General features: G+C 44.2%; 1 protein-coding gene across 1 annotated transcript; it reads right to left on the bottom strand.

Moving 5' to 3' along the window:
• Positions 1 to 6,863: 6,863 nt before the first annotated feature.
• Positions 6,864 to 22,828, bottom strand: LOC139543705 (huntingtin-interacting protein 1-related protein-like). Its single transcript, XM_071350049.1, has 32 exons — positions 22,496 to 22,828; positions 18,738 to 18,801; positions 18,335 to 18,477; positions 18,077 to 18,133; positions 17,692 to 17,772; positions 17,436 to 17,512; positions 17,200 to 17,261; positions 16,958 to 17,098; positions 16,794 to 16,851; positions 16,628 to 16,703; positions 16,250 to 16,381; positions 16,077 to 16,132; positions 15,880 to 15,970; positions 15,585 to 15,768; positions 15,414 to 15,502; positions 15,226 to 15,342; positions 14,942 to 15,043; positions 14,613 to 14,807; positions 14,273 to 14,383; positions 13,972 to 14,166; positions 13,635 to 13,869; positions 13,429 to 13,536; positions 13,220 to 13,356; positions 12,962 to 13,072; positions 12,640 to 12,698; positions 12,213 to 12,306; positions 11,976 to 12,076; positions 11,621 to 11,726; positions 11,391 to 11,514; positions 8,645 to 8,706; positions 7,609 to 8,466; positions 6,864 to 7,423 (listed from the first exon to the last, which is right to left on the bottom strand). The coding sequence occupies exons 1-32, from the start codon at positions 22,580 to 22,582 to the stop codon at positions 7,355 to 7,357; spliced, it is 4,182 nt and encodes a 1,393-aa protein (XP_071206150.1). The 5' UTR covers positions 22,583 to 22,828; the 3' UTR covers positions 6,864 to 7,354.
• Positions 22,829 to 22,992: the final 164 nt, after the last annotated feature.

Raw genomic sequence — 22,992 nt, forward strand, 5'->3', positions numbered from 1 at the left:
TTATCTTTAAACCAAAGCCATATAGATGTAGGATTTTAATTTGATCACCCTGTTGCAGGACAAATTTCCTGCAATACGGGACATTTAAAACGTGTAGTATATTTGAGGTTTAAAAAGGCTTCTGAAGTTTGTAATTTCCACTGAAAAATGTCAGACTTGATTTTCCCGTACGAAAAATGTATCAACCCCTAAAAAAATATCCATTAATTACAATCCACATAACAATTTATATTTCCTGTTGCTGCAACATTATTTTCCTGCTGTAGCAAACTGGATCAAATTAAGATCCTACATCTGTAATAGTCAATCAAATACATACATTGGTTTTATATGTAAACATACAATTCAATTAGGCTATAAGGCCTAAGACATTCACAGATGAAACTTTAAAATACAGACTGACAAACATACAGAAAATTAGGTTAACAACGCTTGTTTTCTTTAATTGAGTGAGTTATGTGGGAGAAGGAGGAGGAGGAGGAAGTAGAGAGGAGGGGATTGAGAAAAAAGAGGAGAGAGGGAAACAAACACCAAGGTGCAATGGGAGGGGTTATGACATGGCTGTACACTGGAACAAAGTGTTTAGTTTCCTCATGAAGCTCAAAGCAGCCAGCTTAGTTGCACAAAGGCTCTGGTCTGGTTGAGTTTCCTTACACCTAAAAACAACATACTCAGGTAAGTGGAAAGACAGAATGACCTGGGTAGGTGAAACTCTTAAATTAAATAGAATAAATGCAATGAGCTTTTCCAGTTTTAATGTTACCATTGAGGGATAGTTTAGTTGATTTGGTCATAAATCAGTTTGTGAAGATATAGCTCACCACTACATTTGATATTAGTGCATACTTGAATACTGCATGAGAATGTATAACTTGAGGCAATATAATTTGTTGAAGAAGGCGGTGACCCGTTCCTGTAGGTTCATGCTCTACAACATTCACAGAGTACGACCCTGCCTCACACAGGAAGCGGCACAGGTCCTAATCCAGGCACTTGTCATCTCCCGTCTGGATTACTGCAACTCGCTGTTGGCTGGGCTCCCTGCCTGTGCCATTAAACCCCTACAACTCATCCAGAACGCCGCAGCCCGTCTGGTGTTCAACCTCCCCAAGTTCTCTCACGTCACCCCGCTCCTCTGCTCTCTCCACTGGCTTCCAGTTGAAGCTCGCATCCGCTACAAGACCATGGTGCTTGCCTACGGAGCTGTGAGGGGAACGGCACCTCCGTACCTTCAGGCTCTGATCAGGCCCTACACCCAAACAAGGGCACTGCGTTCATCCACCTCTGGCCTGCTCGCCTCCCTACCTCTGAGGAAGTACAGTTCCCGCTCAGCCCAGTCAAAACTGTTCACTGCTCTGGCACCCCAATGGTGGAACAAACTCCCTCACGACGCCAGGTCAGCGGAGTCAATCACCACCTTCCGGAGACACCTGAAACCCCACCTCTTTAAGGAATACCTAGGATAGGATAAAGTAATCCTTCTAACCCCCCCCCCCCCCTTAAAAGAGTTAGATGCACTATTGTAAAGTGGTTGTTCCACTGGATATCATAAGGTGAATGCACCAATTTGTAAGTCGCTCTGGATAAGAGCGTCTGCTAAATGACTTAAATGTAATGTAAATGAAGTACAGTACTTCAAGTACTTAGTGTGTAGATATTATTTGCTCTGTAAACTGGAATACCAAGTGTCCACATACTGTAGGTTTTTACTGTAAAAAAAAATCCAATTAGATAACATTTCTAGAATTTATCATAGTCTATAAGATATGCACATTGGCGCTGTTACTGTTGCATTGGAGGAGAAGTTTGAGGCCCTAAAGTACTGTCTGGTGGCATGCACCTCTCTTCCTGCAGCCCATATGAAAAAATACTATAGTATACTATATAAAGTGTAGTATATACTATAGCAATTACTGTAGTTAATTTTTGCAGATATTACTGTATTATTTACTATAGTGTTTTTGTTTAATTATATTTGACAATCTACTGGACAAATACTAAAAGAGCAAATGTTCCATAACCTGTAGGCAGGTAGAACTGGAGTGTGAATGGGTAGTCCAGTGCTTCTGCTTTTTCTATAACCTGTGGGGAGCACAATATGGTCTATACTTGGCATGGAGGTTTCTCACTCCTGGGTGGCACAAATTAAGATATGGGGGAGGAGAATGGATGTAGTATATGCAAATTAAATACTTCAGCATTACTATAGTTAAAAAACTGTTGTGTTTTTGCGTACATTACTGTAGTATTAACTAGTGTTTATTTGCGCATAATACTGAGGTATTTACTATAGCACTACATAATCTAAGGATATTACCCTGTCGTACCCAATTGACGCCCCTGCTCGCCTTGTGATGATAACGACACTGAGCCTTTTTCTAAAATGTTTTATGGACATTGGAGAACACATTGGGAGGGATCTTAGACCATTCCTCCATACAGAATCTTTCCAGATCCTTGATGTCCTTCATCTGCACTTATGGACTGGCCTCTTCAATTCAAACCACAGGTTTTCAATGGGGTTCAAGTCCGGAGACTGAGATGGCCATTGAAAATATTGATTTTGTGCTCAATTAACCATTTCTTTGTGGATTTGATGTGTGCTTGGGGCTATTAGAAAAGGTTGTGGTCATCCGCACATCCTTAAAAAACATTGGTGCTGAGCTAATAAAGAATATCAGTAAAGAACAAAAAGGCCTGAACACTCTTTAAGCTCCCAATTCACTGCTTTATTGAATAACTATGTTTTGATCCGAAACTGATCTCCGTCAGGTCAAACAAAAAAAACGGAGTGCTCACTTCCCAAAATATACACATTTCACCTAGCATGAGCATTACGCAGATGACGCATGGTGGGTGTGGAAACAATTCAATTCACCTTTGTGCATAAAATCATAACTAATCACAGAAATACATATGGTCAGAAAGGATTATTTATATACAAATGGGTCCAAGTTAAAACCTATAGGCAACAGTAAAAAAAAAAAGATGATGTTGGAAACTGCTGGGATACCTGCCCATATGGCTGTAGATATAATACCAGAGACCTTTTCAAAAACAACTTGCGTATCTCTAATCATTTGATATCAATGAGATGGGCACATGAGGTAGTTACAGAATCGAATATATATGTTTATATGGATCGAAACGTAGTCAATAAAACGGTGAATTGGGAGTTTAAAGAGTGTGCGGGCCTTCTTGTTCTTTGCTTGGGGTTATGGTCTTGCTGGAAGATTCACTTTCGGCCAAGGTTCAGCCTCCTGGCAAACATGTTTTTGGCCAATTTTGTCCTGGTACTTGGTAAAGTTCATGATTCTGTTGACCTTAACAAGGGCCCCAGGCCCAGTGGAAGCAAAATAGCCCCATAACATCAACGACTCATTATCATATTTTACAGTAGGAAGTAGGTATTTCCTGCATATGCATTGTTCTTTTGAAGGCCAAACCCACCATTAGTGTGTGGCCAAAGAGCTCTATTTTCATGTAATCTGATCATAGCACTGCCTGGAGTTTGTTTAAAGGCATTGGCACTTGGATTGGAACCAGTGCTATGGTCATATGGCATGAAAATAAAGGTATTTGGCCACGCACACCAGCGGTGTTTGACCTTGAAAGAACAATGCAGAAAATACCTAATCCCAACTGTAAAATATGGTGGTGGATCTTTGATGTTATGGGGCTACTTTGCTTCCACTGGTCCTGGGGCCCTTGTTAAGGTCAACGGCATCATGACATTTAGTGGATATTTTAGCTAAAAACCTGGTGACCTCAGCCAGGAAGCTGAACTTGGCCACAAGTGGATCTTCCAGCCAGAGCCCGGCCTTAGCATTTTGGGGGCGCTAAGCGAGATTCGGTTGGGGGGGGGGGGTCAAAACAATTGAGTGGCCCCCTTCTGGACAGAGTTTTAAAGTTAATTTCCTGCAATTCTACACATTTTGCCATGGGGCGGAAAGAAAATGTTGCAATTTTATAAAAAATGTCATGCATTTCTACTAATTTTGCCATGGGGCATAGAGAAAATATTTGCAGTTTTACAGCTAAAATCCATGACCTATGCCATGTTAATATGATATACGAGTGAGAATTACTAATAAAATCAATGAGGGCGTCCTGAAGGTCATGGACAAAAAAAGAGGCCACTAAAATGTGTATTTTTGTCACACAACACAATGCCACAGATGTCTTAAGTTTTGAGGGAGTGTGCAATTGGCATGCTGACTGCAGGAATGTCCACCAGAGTTGTTGCCAGATAATTTAATGTTAATTTCTCTACCATATGCTGCCTCCAACATCATTTTAGAGAAGTTTATCCTGCAATAAATGTAGTTCAATTGGTAACATACATGTTTGTCTTCTTCAAATGCCTCTTAAGGGGAAAGTAATCTAAAAGTAACTGAATGTAATCAGATTACGTTACTGAGTTTGGGTAATCCAAAAGTTACATTACTGATTACAGTTTTGGACAGGTAACTAGTAACTGTAACGGATTACATTTAGAAAGTAACCTACACAATTGCATTTTATCGATGGCAATTTGAATGCAGAGATACCGTGACGAGATAGTGAGGCCCATTTTCGTGCCATTCATCTTCCACTATCACCTCGTTTCAGCATGATAATGCACGGCCCCATGTCGCAAGGATCTGTTAAAAATTCCTGGAAGCTGAAAATGTCCCAGTTCTTCCATGGCTTGCATACTCACCAGACATGTCACCCACTAAGCATGTTTGGGATACTTTGGATCGTTTACGACAGCGTTTCCAGTTTCCGCCAATATCCAGCAACTTTGCGCAGCCATTGAAGAGGAGTGGGACAACATTTCACAGGACACAATCAACAGCCTGATCAACTCTATGCAAAGGATATGGGGCTCCCGAGTGGTTCAGTGGTCTAAGACGCTGCATCTCAGTGCAAGAGGCATCACTGCAGTACTTGGTTCAAATTCAGGCTTCATCACATCTGGTCGTGATTGGGAGTCCCATAGGGCGGTGCTCAATTGGCCTGGGGTAGGCCGTCATTGTAAATAAGAATTTGTTCTTAACGGACTTGCCTAGTTAAATAAAAAAATGTGTTGCCCTGCATGAGGCAAATGGTGGTCACACCAGATACTGACTGGTTTCATGATCCACGCACCTCCCTTTAAAATAAAAAGGCCAGCATCCCGGAGTCACCTCTTCACTGTTGAGACTGGTGTTTTGCGGGTACTATTTAACGAAGCTGCCAGTTGAGGACTTGTGAGGCGTCTGTTTCTCAAACTAGACATTCTAATGTACTTGTCCTCTTGCTCAGTTGGGCACCGGGGCCTCCCACTCCTCTTTCTATTTTGGTTAGAGCCAGTTTGCGCTGTTCTGTGAAGGGAGTAGTACACAGCGTTGTACGAGATTTTCAGTTTCTTGGCGATTTTTTGCATGGAATAGCCTTAACTTCTCAGAACAAGAATAGACTGACGAGTTTCAGAAGAAAGGTCTTTGTTTCTGGACATTTTGAGCCTGTAATCAAACCCACAAATGCTGATGCTCCAGATATTCAACTAGTCTAAAGAATATATATATATACACAAACACACATACACATATATAAATATATATACATATACACACACATACACATATATATATACACACATACACACACATATATATTGTCTATTGCTTCCAGCAAGACAATAACCCCAGGCCCACATCAAAATCCACAAAGACATAGGTAATTGAGCACAAAATCAACATTTTGCAATGGCCATCTCAGTCTCCGGACTTGAATCCCATTGAAAAGCTGTGGTTTGAATTGAAGAGGGCAGTCCATAAGAGCAGATGAAGGACATCAAGGATCTGGACAGATTCTGTCTGGATGAATGGTCTAAGATCCCTCCCACAGTGTTCTCCAATGGCCATAAAACATTTTAGAAATAAGGCTCAGTGTCATTATCCTCGCAAGGGAAGGGTGCCAGAGTATTGAAAACGGGATCCAATAAGTGTGACTCCTATCTTTATTCGATTTCTGTTTTTAATATTTGTTATTTCTCTGAGCAACTGTATTCGTATAGCATAATATAATGTTCTATTTCTTTGAGCATACAATATACAGTACAGTAGCTCAGTATTTTTTGCTCATCTTTATCACGAGACGCAATAATTCAATCATTCCGGACCCCACTGTATGTTGTTGTATTTTTCAAAGTGCAGGTACATTCCCACCGTGCATACTGCATACGTCTATACCTAACATACTGTAATGAATAACCAGTACATTACATTCATCACCTCACTGTACGTAACACTACGTAAACACTGTATTCAGTACAGTATATACACATTGCTCAGAGGGTAACTCGGACGGGAAACAAGTGACACGGCGAAACACGAGAAGAGGAGGAGAGCAAAGATAGAATCTTCCAGACTACTCAGGAATATCTGACCTGTCCATCAGTGTTTCTGGAAAAGCAGGGATTCTCCTCAGGGAGGTGACGGTGAGGGGGAAGACTGACTGGACGTTAGGAGTGGCCACAGAGTCCATCAACAGGAAGGGCAATGTGCTACTAAACCCTGAGAATGGATACTGGGAAACATGGCTGAGAGACTGGAGCAAATACAAAGCTCTTGGTGACTTTCCTGTTCCTCTCTCTTTGACCCACAGACCCTCGAAGGTCGGGGTATACATAGACTACGAACAAGGCCGGGTGTGGTTTTGTGACCTGGTAGCTCGACGCCATATCTACTTTTACATGGGCTGCAACTTTGCTGACACGCTCTATCCATACTTCAGCCCAGGGGTCAATCCCAGTTGCAAAAAAAGCGCCATTGGTCATCTCTCCTGTCAATCACAACAACTAAATCTACACTTCAGGACAAATGGAAAGGTATATATTAATTTAAAACGTCTGTTTATCTCAATACATGTTACAAATATCAAAAACGATGTAAAGTAAGTATACTCACATACGAGATACTATGTAAAGACGAATAGGCGGCTGTACGTTGATTGGTTGTTTACCATGTTGCATATTCAAGTATTTTTAAGGCATTTGGACAAAGCATTGGGATGTTGGTTTAGACACAATTCTTCCTACAAGCACTGCAGTGGTCAGTAAGAGATGACTGCTTTTTCAAATAGAAAGATAATACACACTCTTAAAAGAAGTAATAATGTTAGTATTAATAATCATATTATTAACCGTTATTTACCCAGATGTTTTTTTGTAATCAAATAGTGTATCAAGACATTAAGAAATATTAAATATTACAATAAAGTTGCTATCTTGAAAAGGGTTGTTCTTCAATCACTGCACCTGAGTAAACTGAGTAAACTGCATATACAGTAGTTCACATGACAAGGTACGCAGACAGGTAGAATCTTCTCATTCTGGATTTAGGATTTTAACATTCCGGATTCTGGATTCCTCTGTTCCAGCCTCACCTCTTCGGAACTGCAACAGAGGAAAAACAGATCACCAATGACATCACAATTCCGTATCCTTATGGGAAGTCAACCTGGCTCCAATACAATCACTTCTATCCTTAGGCCCTAGGCCCTTGTTCTGTTCGTATACCTATAACCTTAATGACTGTGGCGAGGATGATCAATACGACAGCAGGTAATAATGATTCTTACCTTACTAAACAAGGTTCCTGTTTTCTGGAAGATGGAAGGTTTCTTTGAAGTGTGGGTTGGCTTGGCGAGTTCTACTAAGTTATTTGGAAGGGGAAGGGACTCGGGCTGGGACAGAGGCTGGGAGAGAGGCTGGGACAGTGGCTGGGACAGTGGCTGGGACAGAGGCTGGGACAGAGGCGCGGACAGTGGCTGGGACAGTGGCTGGGACAGAGGCTGGGACAGAGGCGCGGACAGTGGCTGGGACAGTGGCTGGGACAGAGGCGCGGACAGAGGCTGGGACAGAGGCTGGGACAGAGGCGCGGACAGAGGCGGGGGTTGGGAGAAGGGATTGGTGTTTACATACGGCTGGCTTTGAGAGTATGTTTGGGGATGTGAGTAGGATTGGGTTTGAGAATACGATTGAGGTGGTAAGTAAGACTGGGTTTGGGATGATGAGTAAGATTGAGGTGGTAAGTAAGACTGGGTTTGAGATGATGAGTAGGATTGGGGTGGTGAGTAGGATTGCGTTGCAGGCTGTGAGTAGGATTCAGGTTCAGAGTAAGGCTTTGTTTGTGAATAGGGTTGAGTGTGTGAGTAGGACTTGGGTGGTGAGTAGGACTGAGCTGACAGTTGTGAGTCGGGTTGTGTCTGTGAGAAGGGCTGTGTGTTTAGGTAGGGCTGGGGCAGCAGGGTGGAGGGTGGTAAGAGGGTTGGAGGGGGAGGGGGTGGGAAGCTGTCTCCCCCGTCGTCCCCGTCTCCCCCCTCCACCTCCCCCCCGTGGGGTGTACCAGTCCCAGACAGCTGGTAGTGTTTCTTCCTCAGCTCTCCCAGACGAACTCTCTCCTGTTCCAGCTGATTCTCCAGCTCCAACAACTTCACCTACAGCACCGAGAATAGAGAAGAGGACATTCACCTACACACACAACCAGTTGGTCACATGGAATAATATGTCCCTGGCCCCACACACACACACACACACACACAAAACATACACAAACAGCTATAAGTGGCTGTAGGCAGAGTAGGCAGAGCAGTCAAAGCTGCTGCAATGACATACCTGAGACTCAATCTCTTGAGTCTTCACTTTGATCAGGGAGATGCCTGAGAAGTCCATGGGTTCTGGAGAGAAGCAAGGACAAGGACTCAGAACTCAGGGGTACAATAAACCCAAACCTTTATACAACATTTATTTTATACAATCCTCCTTCCCATAGCTGCGGGAAGTAGTTTGGGGGTGGGGGTGCTGCAGAAAAAACGATGCCCCTACTGAAGACGTCTATATCTGTCCACTAATACAGGACTAGTAGACGCTCTTATCCACAGCTGCAGTTGAAGTCAGAAGTTTACATACACTTAGGTTGAAGTCATTAAATCTCATTTTTCAACCACTCCACAAATTTATTGTTGACAAACTATAGTTTTGGCAAATCATTTAGGACATCTACTTTGTGCATGACACAAGTAATTTTTCCAACAATTGTTTACAGACAGATTATTTCACTGTATCACAATTCCAGTGGGTCAGAAGTTTACATACACTAAGTTGACTGTGCCTTTAAACAGCTTGGAAAATTACAGAAATTGATGTCATGGCTTTAGAAGCTTCTGATAGGCTAATTGACATCATTTGAGTCAATTGCAGGTGTACTTGTGGATGAATTGTAGACCTTTACAAGTCTGGTTCATCCTTGGGAGCAATTTCCACATGCCTGAAGGTACCACGTTCATCTGTACAAACAATAGTACGCAAGTATAAACACCATGGGACCACGCAGCCGTCATACCGCTCAGGAAGAAGACACGTTCTGTCTCCTAGAGATTAATGTACTTTTGTGCGAAAAGTGCAAATCAATCCCAGAACAGCAGCAAAGGACCTTGTAAAGATGCTGGATGATATAGGTACAAAAGTATCTATATCCACAGTAAAACGAATCCTATATCGACTTAACCTGAAAGGCCACTCAGCAAGGAAGAAGCCACTGCTCCAAAACCGCCATAAAAAAGCCAGACTACGGTTTGCAACTGCACATTGGGACAAAGGTCGTACTTTTTGGAGAAATGTCCTGTGGTCTGATGAAACAAAATAGAACTGCTTCGCCATAATGACCGTCGTTATGTTTGGAGGAAAAAGGGGGAGGCTTGCAAGCCGAAGAACACCATCCCAACCGTGATGCAGGAGGGACTGGTGCACTTCACAAAATAGATGGCATCATGAGGGAGGAAAATTATGTGGATATATTGAAGCAACATCTCAAGACATCAGTCAGGAAGTTAAAGCTTGGTCGCAAATGGGTCTTCCAAATGGACAATGACCCCAAGCATACTTCCAAAGTTGTGGCAAAATGGTTTAAGGACAACAAAGTCAAGGTATTGGAGTGGCCATCACAAAGCCCTGACCTCAATTCTATAGAAACATTTTGGGCAGAACTGAAAAAGCATATGCGAGCAAGGAGGCCTACAAACCTGACTCAGTTACACCAGCTCTGTCAGGAGGAATGGGCCAAAATTCACCTAACTTATTGTTGGAAGCTTGTGGAAGGCTACCTGAAACATTTGACCCAAGTTAAACAATTTAAAGGCAATGCTATGTAAACTTCTGACCCACTGGGAATGTGATGAAAGAAATAAAAGCTGAAATAAATCATTCTCTCTACTATTATTCTGACATTTCACATTCTTAAAATAAAGTGGTGATCCTAACTGCCCTAAAACAGGGAATTTTTACTAGGATTAAATGTCAGGAATTGTGAAAAACTGAGTTGAAATGTGGCTAAGGTGTATGTAAACTTCTGACTTTACTTACAGTAGGGAGTGCATATATTTTCATACTGGTCCCCTGTGGGAATCGAACCCACAACCCTAGCATTGCAAGCACCATGCTCTACCAACTGAGCCACATCATCATATCATCACAAACCACTTGATGTCTCAGTATACTCAATTACTGTATTGTACTTTTTTTTTCTTCATGGTGATGAAAAGTCTACAGGTACAACCCTAGATGACCAGCCTATGTACAATAAAATAATGTACATTGACATTAAGTGGTTTGTAAGGATGGTAAATTAATACTGCACAAAAAAAGTGGTTGTTTTCCATGTTATTTAATAAATATTTAACTTGAAGTGGGTGCTTTGTGTCTTTGCCCATAACTTTGCACATTTGGATGTAAATGTTTGAGGACAGGGTTTTGTACTTTCTGGATTCCATTAGAATGACATCACAGAGAAAGGATCAGGTCAACAACTCTTAATATTCCAACTATTGAATCCTGCAAGATACTGTTCTTAAATTATACAATTACCTTTTTTTGACAAAGTGGAGATGCTGAAAATGTTTTGCCAGTGCCTCAGACGTCTATATTGGTCTGCTAATACTAGTAAAGGCCCAGTGTACTACTTTTTTTATTGATATAGTCTCAGAAACCCGATCCTAGGCAACAGTGACTATGGTCTGATTTCAATTACTCTTTTGGCTTCTTCGATAAGAGAAAATAATTGTTCCCGGGTGGGTACTCTTCAGACAGACAACTGAATGTCACAATTCGAAACCAAAGTTTGCAAGGAAAATCTTTGCAGTGGCTTTAGGGAAGGTAGTTGATACAAACTAGACACGTGTGAAATGCCCTCAATACAATAACCGGCGTGATCTCCAGCTTGCTAGCTACTAGTTTGTATTTTAAGCGGATAAGGTAGTGACGTAGTTCCTCTTTGCTAAAAGAGTCTGTCGTTGATACCAGACCCTAGTCACGGTTGCCTAGGGTCGGGTTTTCGAGACTACCTTCCTCCTCTCCCTCTTTTCACCTCTCTCAGTGATCTGCCTCTGTCCGTGATTGGTGGAGGTCACCACTATGGCAGCCATGTCGTTGACGTGTCTCGAGGCCTGCTGCAGCGCCGACAGCTTCTTGCTGTTGCGGTCCGCCTTCACCTGTAGCCACGGCAACACAGGGGGAGACGAGGGGTCCAATGTCAAGTTAGCGAATATGAAGACGGAATCAGCTGTGTGTGTGTGTGTGTGTATATATGTGTTTTACTTTGGAGGCAGCGACCAGCTGGGCGGTACTAGCAGCGATCTCATGAGAACAGACGATGAGCTCCTCGTATTTACCCCCGCTAGTTACCACCTTGTCAGCCGAGTCTCTGCCAGCCGGGAGAGAGAGGAAACAAGATATTACTTTACCAAGACTGCTTTTGACTTCATCCCCCTGCAAGACTGTGCTCAGGTAGGTATGTTATTTTTCCATTTGTGTGGACAAAAAGGAGGGTTTTACACACACATATCTCAATTTAGGATTCAGCCCTATGACAGCGTGACTGGTATCACTGCTGTAACAACAATCTGCTGTATATAGTATACGTGTGTAATGTGTATATCAAGTCAGTACTTACAGCATCTGAGTGGCGCCCCAGCCCACTGACTTGGAGGCAGAGATGAGGCCTTCAGTCCAACAGGAGTTCTTAGCATAGAACTCCTTCACTGATGCTGCCCCCTGTGGAGAAAACATGTCACTGAGCCCAGAGCCCAATACAGATGTGCTCAACCTTTTGGAGGTCCACTATTTGACTATGTTGATAAGTATGGAAGTACAGCCTATTCTAAACACAAATGTAATATTTACAACTCACTCTGCCGCTTTCCACAATATCTTTCTGCAGGTCAGTGGCAGCTGTCACCAGCATGTGGATGGCCTTCATTAGGTCTGAACAGGAGCCAAGGATGCTGAGAGGGAGAGAGAGAAGAGGAGAGAAATTGAGAGGGAGACAGAAAAAGCATATTGACGCTGTAAACTTTAGTGATAGCTCCTCCAGCACATAACGTTAGTTAGTAAATCCAGAGTTATTGTTGAGTTAATCCACTGTGTACTGTTGTGTTCTGTGTTCCACTGTGTTCTGTGAGATACTATTGTGTTCTACTGTGTACCATTGTGTTCTGTGTTCTACTGGGTACTATTGTGTTCTGTGTTCTACTGTGTACTATTGTCTTCTGTGTACTATTGTGTTCTGTGTTCTACTGTGTACCACTGTGTTCTATGTTCTACTGTGTTTCGCTGACCTCTGGTTGACCTCCAGTTTGACCCCAGACGTGTCTCTCCTGGCCTGGTTCAGGATCTCCTGTTCACAGCATGGGTAGAAAAGACATGAGGATTGTCCTCAACAATGACATGCTCTGTGTGTGTGTGTGTGTGTGTGTGTGTGTGTGTGTGTGTGTGTGTGTGTGTGTGTGTGTGTGTGTGTGTGTGTGTGTGTGTGTGTGTGTGTGTGTGTGTGTGTGTGTGTGTGTGTGTGTGTGTGTGTGTGTGTGTGTGTGTGTGTGTGTGTGTGTGTGTGTGTGTGTGTCTGTGTGTGTGTGTGTGTGTGTCCATGTATGTTCTTACGTCCATGCGGAGTACAGCCTCCTCTATTGCAGTAGAGGTAGCAGTCATCTCTTTATCCACCATTTCCCCCAGCTCCTCTTTTAGAACATCCTCCCCTTGAAGACGCAGATCCTACACAGGAAGTACACTTCCATTACATCCTGTCCTATCCTGCATTGACACAAAATGGCTGCCAGTGCACTGACCACAGAACGTTGCTCTCAACAGGAATGCTTATTCCACTAGCTGCAGTTCTCCGCGTGTGATGACCCCCCGTACCTGTCCCATAGTGAGTATACGTCGCATTACATAGCGTATCGTAGTAGGGTCGGCTCTCTGTAATGTGGCTCTGGACTTGAGCTCGTGTAGGAACTGCAGACAGTGGGTGGAAGCTTCTCTACAACTGTCAGTCAGACCTAGAGGGAGAGAGAGAAAGGGATGAGTGTGTGTGTTTGTGAGCATGCGTGCGTGCAGTGTGCGTCTCTTACGGTCGGCCTGGTCAGTAGGAGCACTGTGTGCTGTAGCTCCTCCGTTGACGATGGTGTCAGAAGCCAGATGGGAGAACTGTGTCACAGCCCTCAGAAGACCACTGGCATCTGAGACAGACAGGACAGAGACAGGAGATTATATACACACACACACACACACACACACAAACACGCACGCCGTGCGCACACACAAGGTGGATACACACCGTCCATATTTCCCAGGTAGACCACGTGACTCTGCTGCATCTTGTCCAAAGAACCCAGGGTGATCTCAGCTCGGTTCACCAGGTAATCTGGAGAGCAGATGCAGCGTACGTGTATGGGGTCGTCCAGTTTGGACACAGCGTCCAGTATGATGCCTTCAGCCTCCACCACGGCACACTGGAGCAGACAGAACTGTTCCTCCTGCAGCTTCCTGGTCAGCTCACCCTCACGAGATGCCTGGAGTAACACACACACACACACCGGAAAGATTACAGGCTAACACACCTATACACGCACGCTCGTATGCACGCACAACTGCTTCACACACACAGCCCATACCTGTTGCTGTAGCTGTTGCCTCAGACTGGCCATCTCTCTGGATGTCCTGTCGTTGTCCTGCTCCAGAGAGCTGCGTTGGAGCTGTGCCTGCTGCCTTAAAGAGGACAGCTCAGCATCTTTCTCCCTCACAGAGCGCAGCAGCCCCTCTCTCTCGGTCTGGAGACCCATCAGGGCACTGTTCATCTGAGAACCAGTCTGGAAGGGGAGACGGATACATAAACATGTCTCTCAACCTTGTTTGTATCAAGGACCGACAAGTATTGGTCCTCCATTTGCCAGGTACCAGCAGACAGGTTCCTACCATCTCCTTGTTCTGCAGGGCATTGTTAGCGCGTGACACCTCCGCTCGACTCAGCTCCAGCTCTCGCTTCAGTCTGTCAATCTCCACTCTCTGCTCTGCGTTTATAGCCAGCTGTAATCTCACACACACACACACACACACACACACACACACACACACACACACACACACACACACACACACACACACACACACACACACACACACACACACACACACACACACACACACACACACACACACACACACACACGTCAATTCATCAGAATGTCCTCCAATGTCTTACTACGCAGCACAAGTTCGACTTCAAGTTCAAGTCTCGTGTGTCGACAGCCCATACCTGTTGCTGTAGCTGTTGCCTCAGGCTGGCTATCTCTCTGGCTGATCTGTCCCTGTCCTGCTCCATGGAGCTGTGATGGAGCTGAGCCTGCTGCTGTAGGGAGGACACTTCACCCTCTTTCTCCCTCAAACAGCGCAGCAGTTCCTCCCTCTCTCGCTGGAGACCCTGCAGAGCACCAGTCATTTGGGAACCAGCCTGGGGAAGCGGGAAGAGTTCTGATTGGTTCAAGAAGGACACACAAAATAATAAAGGGTAGTCTAGTTTGAGAGATGGAAAAACACTGTATCATGCTTCTACCTAAATAAGCCTACCATGTCGCTGTTGCCTACCATCTCTTTGTTGTCCAGGACACTGTGGACTTCACCTAACGCTGCTCTCTGGTCCAACAGCTCTCTGTTTAGCCGATCTATCTCCTGCTTCTGCTGCTCCAGCTACAAGACAGGACAGAGAAAACACACAGAGAAGTCAGGAAACACAAGGAAAAACATCCAACAGTTGTTAAACATTACAAGAGTAAGAATCATCCTGGAGAAATAAACCCTGAACCTGCTCCATATTTGCTACAAACTCTAGGGGTTAGAGGTCAGGGGTTAATGGTTAATGGTTATAGTACCTTGAGTCTATTCTCCTGTCGAAGGAGGTCCACCTCGCTGGCCAGCTGCTGTTTGGCCGTGGCCAATTCCTCCTGGTTCTGCTGGGTGCTGGACAAGAACCTGACTGTCTCTGCATTCTGAACACACGCACACAATATTGTGTCAGCTCACAAAAGACATAGAAATTCCCAGTGTGCAGTGTCTGTACCTTCTTCAGTAGATCAGCGTGGCTGGTGACCAGTTCAGCGTGTCGCTCTTTGAGCTGAGAAAAACGCAGCTCAGCTGCCTGGGCTCGACCTGTAGGGGGAGGACGGGGTTAACAGGTGTGTGTGTGTGTGTTTGTGTCCGTCCGTCCGTGTGCGTCTGTGTGTATACTCACCATCAGCTTCCTGGTATCCAGCCTGTACCCCTGGTAGGGCGGCGGTGGCCTGTCGTAAGGTCCCTACCTCCATGCGCAGGTGTTCATTGTCCACCAGAGCCATCTGCTTATGGGTTCTCTGGTCCTCCAGCTCTGCTTCCAGCCTGTTCACCTGAGACTTCAGCTGGGTCACACACCTCTGAGCCTAGGGAGAGGGGTGGGAGGAGGGGTCAAACACACACATGCATTCTTAGTCACACCTACACTTGCTCACAGACAGATAGACAGAGACACGCATGCAAGCAAACACACACACCTCTGTTTTGAAAAGCTGCAGCTCTGGTTTGATGACCTCCAGCTCCTTCCTCAGAGTCTCTGCCTCCGTCAGAGCTGGAGACGGAGATCTTCTGAGGGATACCAGAGGCAAACCAGAAACGGTTATTATTTCACATCAAAAATGTTGTCCGACAAGTGTTATGTTAGCTCAGGGAAAAGAGAAGATCTTTCATTTACCTTTGATCAAATCCAGCATCAGGAGCTCCCAGCTGACTTAACATGTTGTACGGTTGCTGTCGAACAAATGGATGCAGACAGTTATGATGCAATTGGTAATTATCATGTAAATAACAATACTAGGTTCAATAGCATAGTGCAAAATAAAGTAATGGGAGAGTGTCCAGTCGTACCTGTGGCATCTGGGGCGCTTGGCTGTAGTCTGGAGCCGCCTCGACTTCTTCATAAGGCTCCTCATTGGGCATCACCACCACCGGCCGCACGTACTCCGCCAGTGCAGAGGCACGTAGGAAGTTCGGAGGAGACTACAGGTGTTGCACACACACACACACACACACACACACACACACACACACACACACACACACACACACACACACACACACACACACACACACACACACACACACACACACACACACACACACACACACACACACACACACACACACACACACACACACACAAACAAGTGAACACAGAGATAGAAAATGAAAACAGGTATTGCTGGGAGTGACCAATTCCCCACAGACACAAACTACGTGTCTTACATCTGGCAGGTCAGGGATCTGAATAACTTTTTTGAAGAACTCCGTCTCTCTGGCTCGATCAAATAACTTAGTGAGGCTGGAAGACAACAGGGCAGAGGTCATTCAAACCATACGCCGTGCATACCGGTGCACACACACAAGACAGTCGGTAGTTGTGTAGGCAGACCTGTTGAACAGATCACGGAATCTCTCCCGGTGTCCGAGAAGAGAGTCAGCTGAAACACCTGGAACACAGAGCACGACCACATGTCTAACAGACGAGTACAGGTCAGATTTTGAAATCCAGAGGGCTACAGGCCTGGGTTTTTTGTGTATGTGCGTGTGACTGACAGCTGTGCAGTTTGAACAGCAGTTTGACAGAGAAGTGGTAGAGCCAGCTGCAGTCCAGTATAACAGGAATTAGAGGTCCCAGACGACACTGTCCGGCCGGAGTGGTGGACTTGCCTGCGTTGGCATCCAGCTGCCGCCAAACTGTTAGAAAGACACGGATGGTTATGGCTTCATTCAACTGAGCCAGCTGCAGTCCAGTATAACAGGAATTAGAGAATGAAAGCCTTAGCTAAAAGACCCACCTGTCTCTGACATTTTCAGAGCAGCGTCCAGGTAATCTAACAGCTCATGAGTCATATCAAATCTGTAGAAAAGAGAAGCCCTTACAGTGAACAGCTTAACAGAGATCACTGTTACCACCCGGAAATGTAGCTAACCTCAGACACAGCTCAACAAACCCTGATTTGGTGTTGAGAAAGACATTTGCACCCATAGTATCATAGGAGTTTTGGGGTACAGTATGGTGCTATTGACTCACATTTTGTTGACGTCAGTTCCTGCCTCTCTCTCCACCGTCTCATCTGCGGCCTCCAGGTTACCTGGAATAACCTTGTGCTGGGGAAGAAAGAATCCATGTACATACCAGAAAGGTTTGTCTGCAGGAGAAAGTGTTGACCCCACGAAAACTTTTGATGTTACATTTACTATTAGTTAACATAATAGCACCTCCCCCAGTACAGAGAAGGGAAATGCTATCACAAGGAATAAGGTGTATGCAATGCATGGGGTCTCACCTTCACATGGAACTCCATTTTGAGGGACAGGAACTTGGCCGAAAGGGCCACAATATGGCCGTACCTATCATGCAAGTTCCCCTGGAAATACATATGGTCAAAATCCATGGTCATCATTTTTATTTCTTATTTTACCTTTATTTAACTAGGCAAGTCAGTTAAGAACAAATTCTTATTTACAATGGCGGCCTAGGAACAGTGGGTTAACTGCCTTGTTCAGCGGCAAAACGACAGATTTTTACCTTGTCAGCTCGGGGATTCGATCTTGCAACCTTTCGGTTACTGGCCCAACGCTCTAACCACTAGGCTAACCTGCCGCCCCATAATACGTCCTACGTTTCAATGTCATCAACTCATAAAAAGATAGCGTCAACCTAGTACTCACCCAGAGTACGCCCATGTCTTTGACGTTCCTGCTGTATCTATGAGAGTCTCTCACAGCCTGAGGAACACACAGGGGAGAGGAGTCACTCACAGGACCTTACAGCAAGGAGAGACTCCAAAGATGTGACACTAGACGTACAGGGAAGTTTGGCAGGAAGAAGAGAAGGAAGAGATAGGAGAGGAGAAGAAGGGAGGAGAGATCTCATGAAGGAAGAGATACAAGAAACGCTATATGGGGGACAGGAATGGGATGACTAACGTTATGGTGTCCGTCCCGGAGGACTTTGTGCAGCATGTAGCAGAATTTCCAGCTGATGATGGCGTTGGAGGAGAGCGGCAGGTTGATGATGAACGACCAGAACGTCGTGGCTCCGCCCTCCTTATGGGTCCCCATGATGATGTCAGCACCGTCGTCAAGGAGGAACCAATGGTGTATATAAACACACCAGACAGACAGACACCCCCGCAAGACCAAGAAACTAACAAATGTTTATTACACCTCAAATCATGGGTGTGAATATGAATAGGCCAGGGAGGAATGGTAAATGATACATATTATCAAAACATGGTGGATGTACTTAGAGGTAGCCTCACGCACACATTTCTCCAGATGGTTGGAGTGTGTTTTAAGGGTGTGTCTAGGACATGTTTGGAAAGGATACTGCGTGCATATTTCTCCTTCAGCGGTGTCTCACTGGAGGTGATGCTTTTACTGATGCTGTGGAGCTGAGTGGAAGAAAGGAGAGGGGAGGAAAGGGGGGAGGACAGTGGGAGAGGAGAGAGGGAGAGAATCAGTCACCACCTGCCCATAGTACCCGTCAAAGGTTTGGACACACCTACTCATTCAAGGGTTTTTCTTGATTTGACTATTTTCTACATTGTAGAATAATAGTGAAGACATCAAAACTATGAATTAATACATATGGAATCGTGTACTGTAGTAACCCAAAAAGTTTTAAGTATTTTATATGGGAGATTCTTCAAAGTAGCCACCCTTTGCCTTGATGACTGGTCACGGGTGCACCTCAGCCACGCTCAAGGTACTAAACGATATCATAACCGCCATCGACAAAAGACAGTACTGTGCAGCCATCTTCATCGACCTGGCCAAGGCTTTCGACTCTGTCAATCACCGCATTCTTATCGGCAGACTAAACAGCCTTGGTTTCTCAAATGACTGCCTCGCCTGGTTCACCAACTACTTCTCAGATAGAGTTCAGTGTGTCAAATCGGAGGGCCTGTTGTCCGGACCTCTGGCAGTCTCTATGGGGGTACCACAGGGTTCAATTCTCGGGCTGACCCTTTTCTCTGTATATATCAATTATGTTGCTCTTGCTGCGGGTGATTCCTTGATCCACCTCTACGCAGACGACACCATTCTGTATACTTCTGGCCCTTCTTTGGACACTGTGTTAACAAACCTCCAAACGAGCTTCAATGCCATATACCACTCCTTCCGTGGCCTCCAACTGCTCTTAAATGCAAGTAAAACTAAATGCATGCTCTTCAACCGATCGCTGCCCGCACCCGCCCGCCCGACTAGCATCACTACTCTAGATGGTTCTGACTTAGAATATGTGGACAACTACAAATACCTAGGTGTCTGGTTAGACTGTAAACTCTCCTTCCAGACTCACGTTAAGCATCTCCAATCCAAAATTAAATCTAGAATCGACTTCTTATTTCACAAACAAAGCCTCCTTCACTCACACTGCCAAACATACCCTCGTAAAACTGACCATCCTACCGATCCTCGACTTCGGCGATATCATTTACAAAATAGCCTCCAACACTCTACTCAGCAAACTGGATGCAGTCTATCACAGTGCCATCTGTTTTGTCACAAAAGCCCCATATACCACCCACCACTGCGACCTGTATGCTCTCGTTGCCAGACCCACTGGCTCCACGTCATCTATAAGTCCTTGCTAGTTAACGCCCCGCCTTATCTCAGCTCACTGGTCACCATAACAACACCCACCCGTAGCACGGGCTCCAGCAGGTATATCTCACTGGTCATCCCCAAAGCCAACACCTCCTCTGGCCGCCTTTCCTTCCAGTTCTCTGCTGCCAATGACTGGAACGATTTGCAAAAATCGCTCATATCTCCCTCACTAACTTTAAGCATCAGCTATCAGAGCAGCTCACCGATCGCTGCAGCTGTACGCAGCCCATCTGTAAATAGCCCATCCAACTACCTACCTCATCCCCATATTGTTTTTATTTCCTTTTTTTTGCTCTTTTGCACACCAGTATTTCTACTTGCACATCATCATCTGCACATATATCACTCCAGTGTTAATTTGCTAAATTGTAATTACTTCGCTACTATGGCCTATTTATTGCCTTACCTCCTTACTCCATTTGCACACACTGTATATAGATGTTTCTATTGTTATTGACTGTACGTTTGTTTCTCCCATGTGTAACTCTGTGTTGTTGTTTTTTGTCGCACTGCTTTGCTTTATCTTGGCCAGGTCACAGTTGTAAATGAGAACTTGTTCTCAACTGACCTACCTGGTGAAATAAAATATTTTTTTAAATGACAGCTTTGCACACTCTTGGAATTCTCTCAACCAGCTTCATGAGGTAGTCAGATGGAATGTACTTCAATTAACAGGTGTGCCTTGTTAAAAGTTAAATTCCACAAATGTATTTCCTTCTTAATGCATTTGAGCCAATCAGTTGTGACAATGTAGGAGGGGTACACAGAAGATAGCCCTATTTGGTAAAAGACCAAGTCCATAATATGGCAAGAACAGCTCAAATAAGCTAAGAGAAATGACAGTCCATCATTACTTTAAGACATGAAGGTCAGTCAATACGGACAATTTCAATAACTTTGAACGTTTCTTCAAGTGCAGTCGCAAAAACCATCAAGCACTATGATGAAACTGGCTCTCATGAGGACCGCCACACCAAAGGAAGACCCAAAGTTACCTCTGCTGCAAAGGATAAGTTCATTAGAGTTAACTGCACCTCATATTGCAGCCCAAATAAATGTTCACAGAGTTCAAGTAACAGACATCTCAACATCAACTGTTCAGAGGATAGCCTTCGTGGTCGAATTGCTACAAAGAAACCACTACTAAAGGACACCAATAAGAAGAAGAGACTTGCTTGGGCCAAGAAACACGAGCAATGGACATTAGACCGGTGGAAATCTGTCCTTTGGTCTGATGAGTTCAAATGTAAGATTTTTGGTTCCAACCGCCATGTCTTTGTGCGACGCAGGGTAGGTGAACGGATGATATCTGTGGTGGTTCCCACCGTGAAGCATGGAGGAGGTGGTGTGATGGTGCTTTGCTGGTGACACTGTCTGTGATTTATTTAGAATTCAAGTCACACTTAACCATCATGGCTACCACAGCATTCTACAGCGATACGCCATCCCATCTGATTTGCGCTTAGTGGGACCCTCATTTTGTTTTTCAACAGGACAATGACCCAAAACACACCTCCAGGCTGTGTAAGGGCTATTTGACCAAGAAGGAGAGTGATGGAGTACTGCATCAGATGACCTGGCCTCCACATCACCCAACATCAACCTAATTGAGATGGTTTGGGATGAGTTGGACAGCAGAGTGAAGGAAAAGCAGCCAACAAGTGCTCAGCATATGTGGGAACTCCTTCAAGACCGTTGGAACAGCATTCCAGGTGAAGCTGGTTGAGAGAATGCCAAAAGTGTGCAAAGCTGTCATCAAGACAAAGGGTGGCTACTTTGAAGAATCTGAAATATAATGTATACTTTGATTTGTTTAACACTTTTTTGGTTCCTACACAATCCCATGTGTTATTTCATAATTTTGATGTCTTCACTATTATTCCACAATGTAGAAAATTGTAAAAATAAAGAAAAACCCTGGAATGAGTAGGTGTGTCCAAACTTTTGACCGGTACTGTACATCTTTGAGAACATTGGGACAATGAGAGACACAGCACATGATATTGATAGGCAGAACTCGAAGAATAGTTGTGTTCAAAGTGAGGCATGGCATGAGGAAATTGTCACCGTTGAAAAAAAATAAAAATGAACATACATCTAGTCAAAAATAAGTGCACTACATTGTTATAACTCCAACGTTTTCCCCAGTTCTTTCTTGAAGAAGTTGGACTTTAAAGATGTTTATAAAATATATCTGTTGTTGAAATGATATTCATGATACAGATGTTTCTGGAGTAAATTATATATCTTTATCCGACTAAATTTTACTCATTATAACAATTAATACTGAAATAAAAACAGAGATATGTGTATGTTGTCACAGAAATACATTATCCAAAAATATGTTCACACCCTAATCACCATACAACCTTGACACATAAACACAATCCTAAATAATCCTTGATTTAAAATAAATCTGTGAATGAGGGAGATTTTTAAAAATTCTAAAACAAAAAAGGTTGGATTTAAGTTTACCTGTAGTTTTCCAAACTGTTCTTTCTCCGCAGCCAATTGCTTCTCCGTTTTATTCTCGCTTTTGTTTTTCGGTTTACTCGAGCTCATTTTGCCGCTGTAATCCACTGGGATGAAATGACCCGACTAGTTGCTGTCCCAGCCACCCACACTAGCAGTTTGCCGATACCTGTCTGCTCTGGGTAGTCAATCTACAATGGGGATGGCACGTCAGAATCACGCGACGCGCAAACCGGTGTATCGAAACCTTCTCCGATTAGTGACAGAGTGAATGATAGTAGTAGCAAATTACAGGTGGAAATACTGTATTAATGAATGGACATTATTTATTCTCTAAATTATATGGTCGTTTATTTTTGCGCAACGCACTGTGCATTCCTGTGCGTAATCTTCATTCCATTACACGTATTTCTCCGATATTTTACGTGACAAAATTGTATATGTAAAAAAACAAAATCAAGAAGCAAGTATTAATCGTATTTTTCATTCATCATGTTATC

This window comes from Salvelinus alpinus, chromosome 18 (genome assembly GCF_045679555.1).
Source record: "Salvelinus alpinus chromosome 18, SLU_Salpinus.1, whole genome shotgun sequence".
In the NCBI taxonomy this organism is placed as follows: domain Eukaryota; kingdom Metazoa; phylum Chordata; class Actinopteri; order Salmoniformes; family Salmonidae; genus Salvelinus; species Salvelinus alpinus.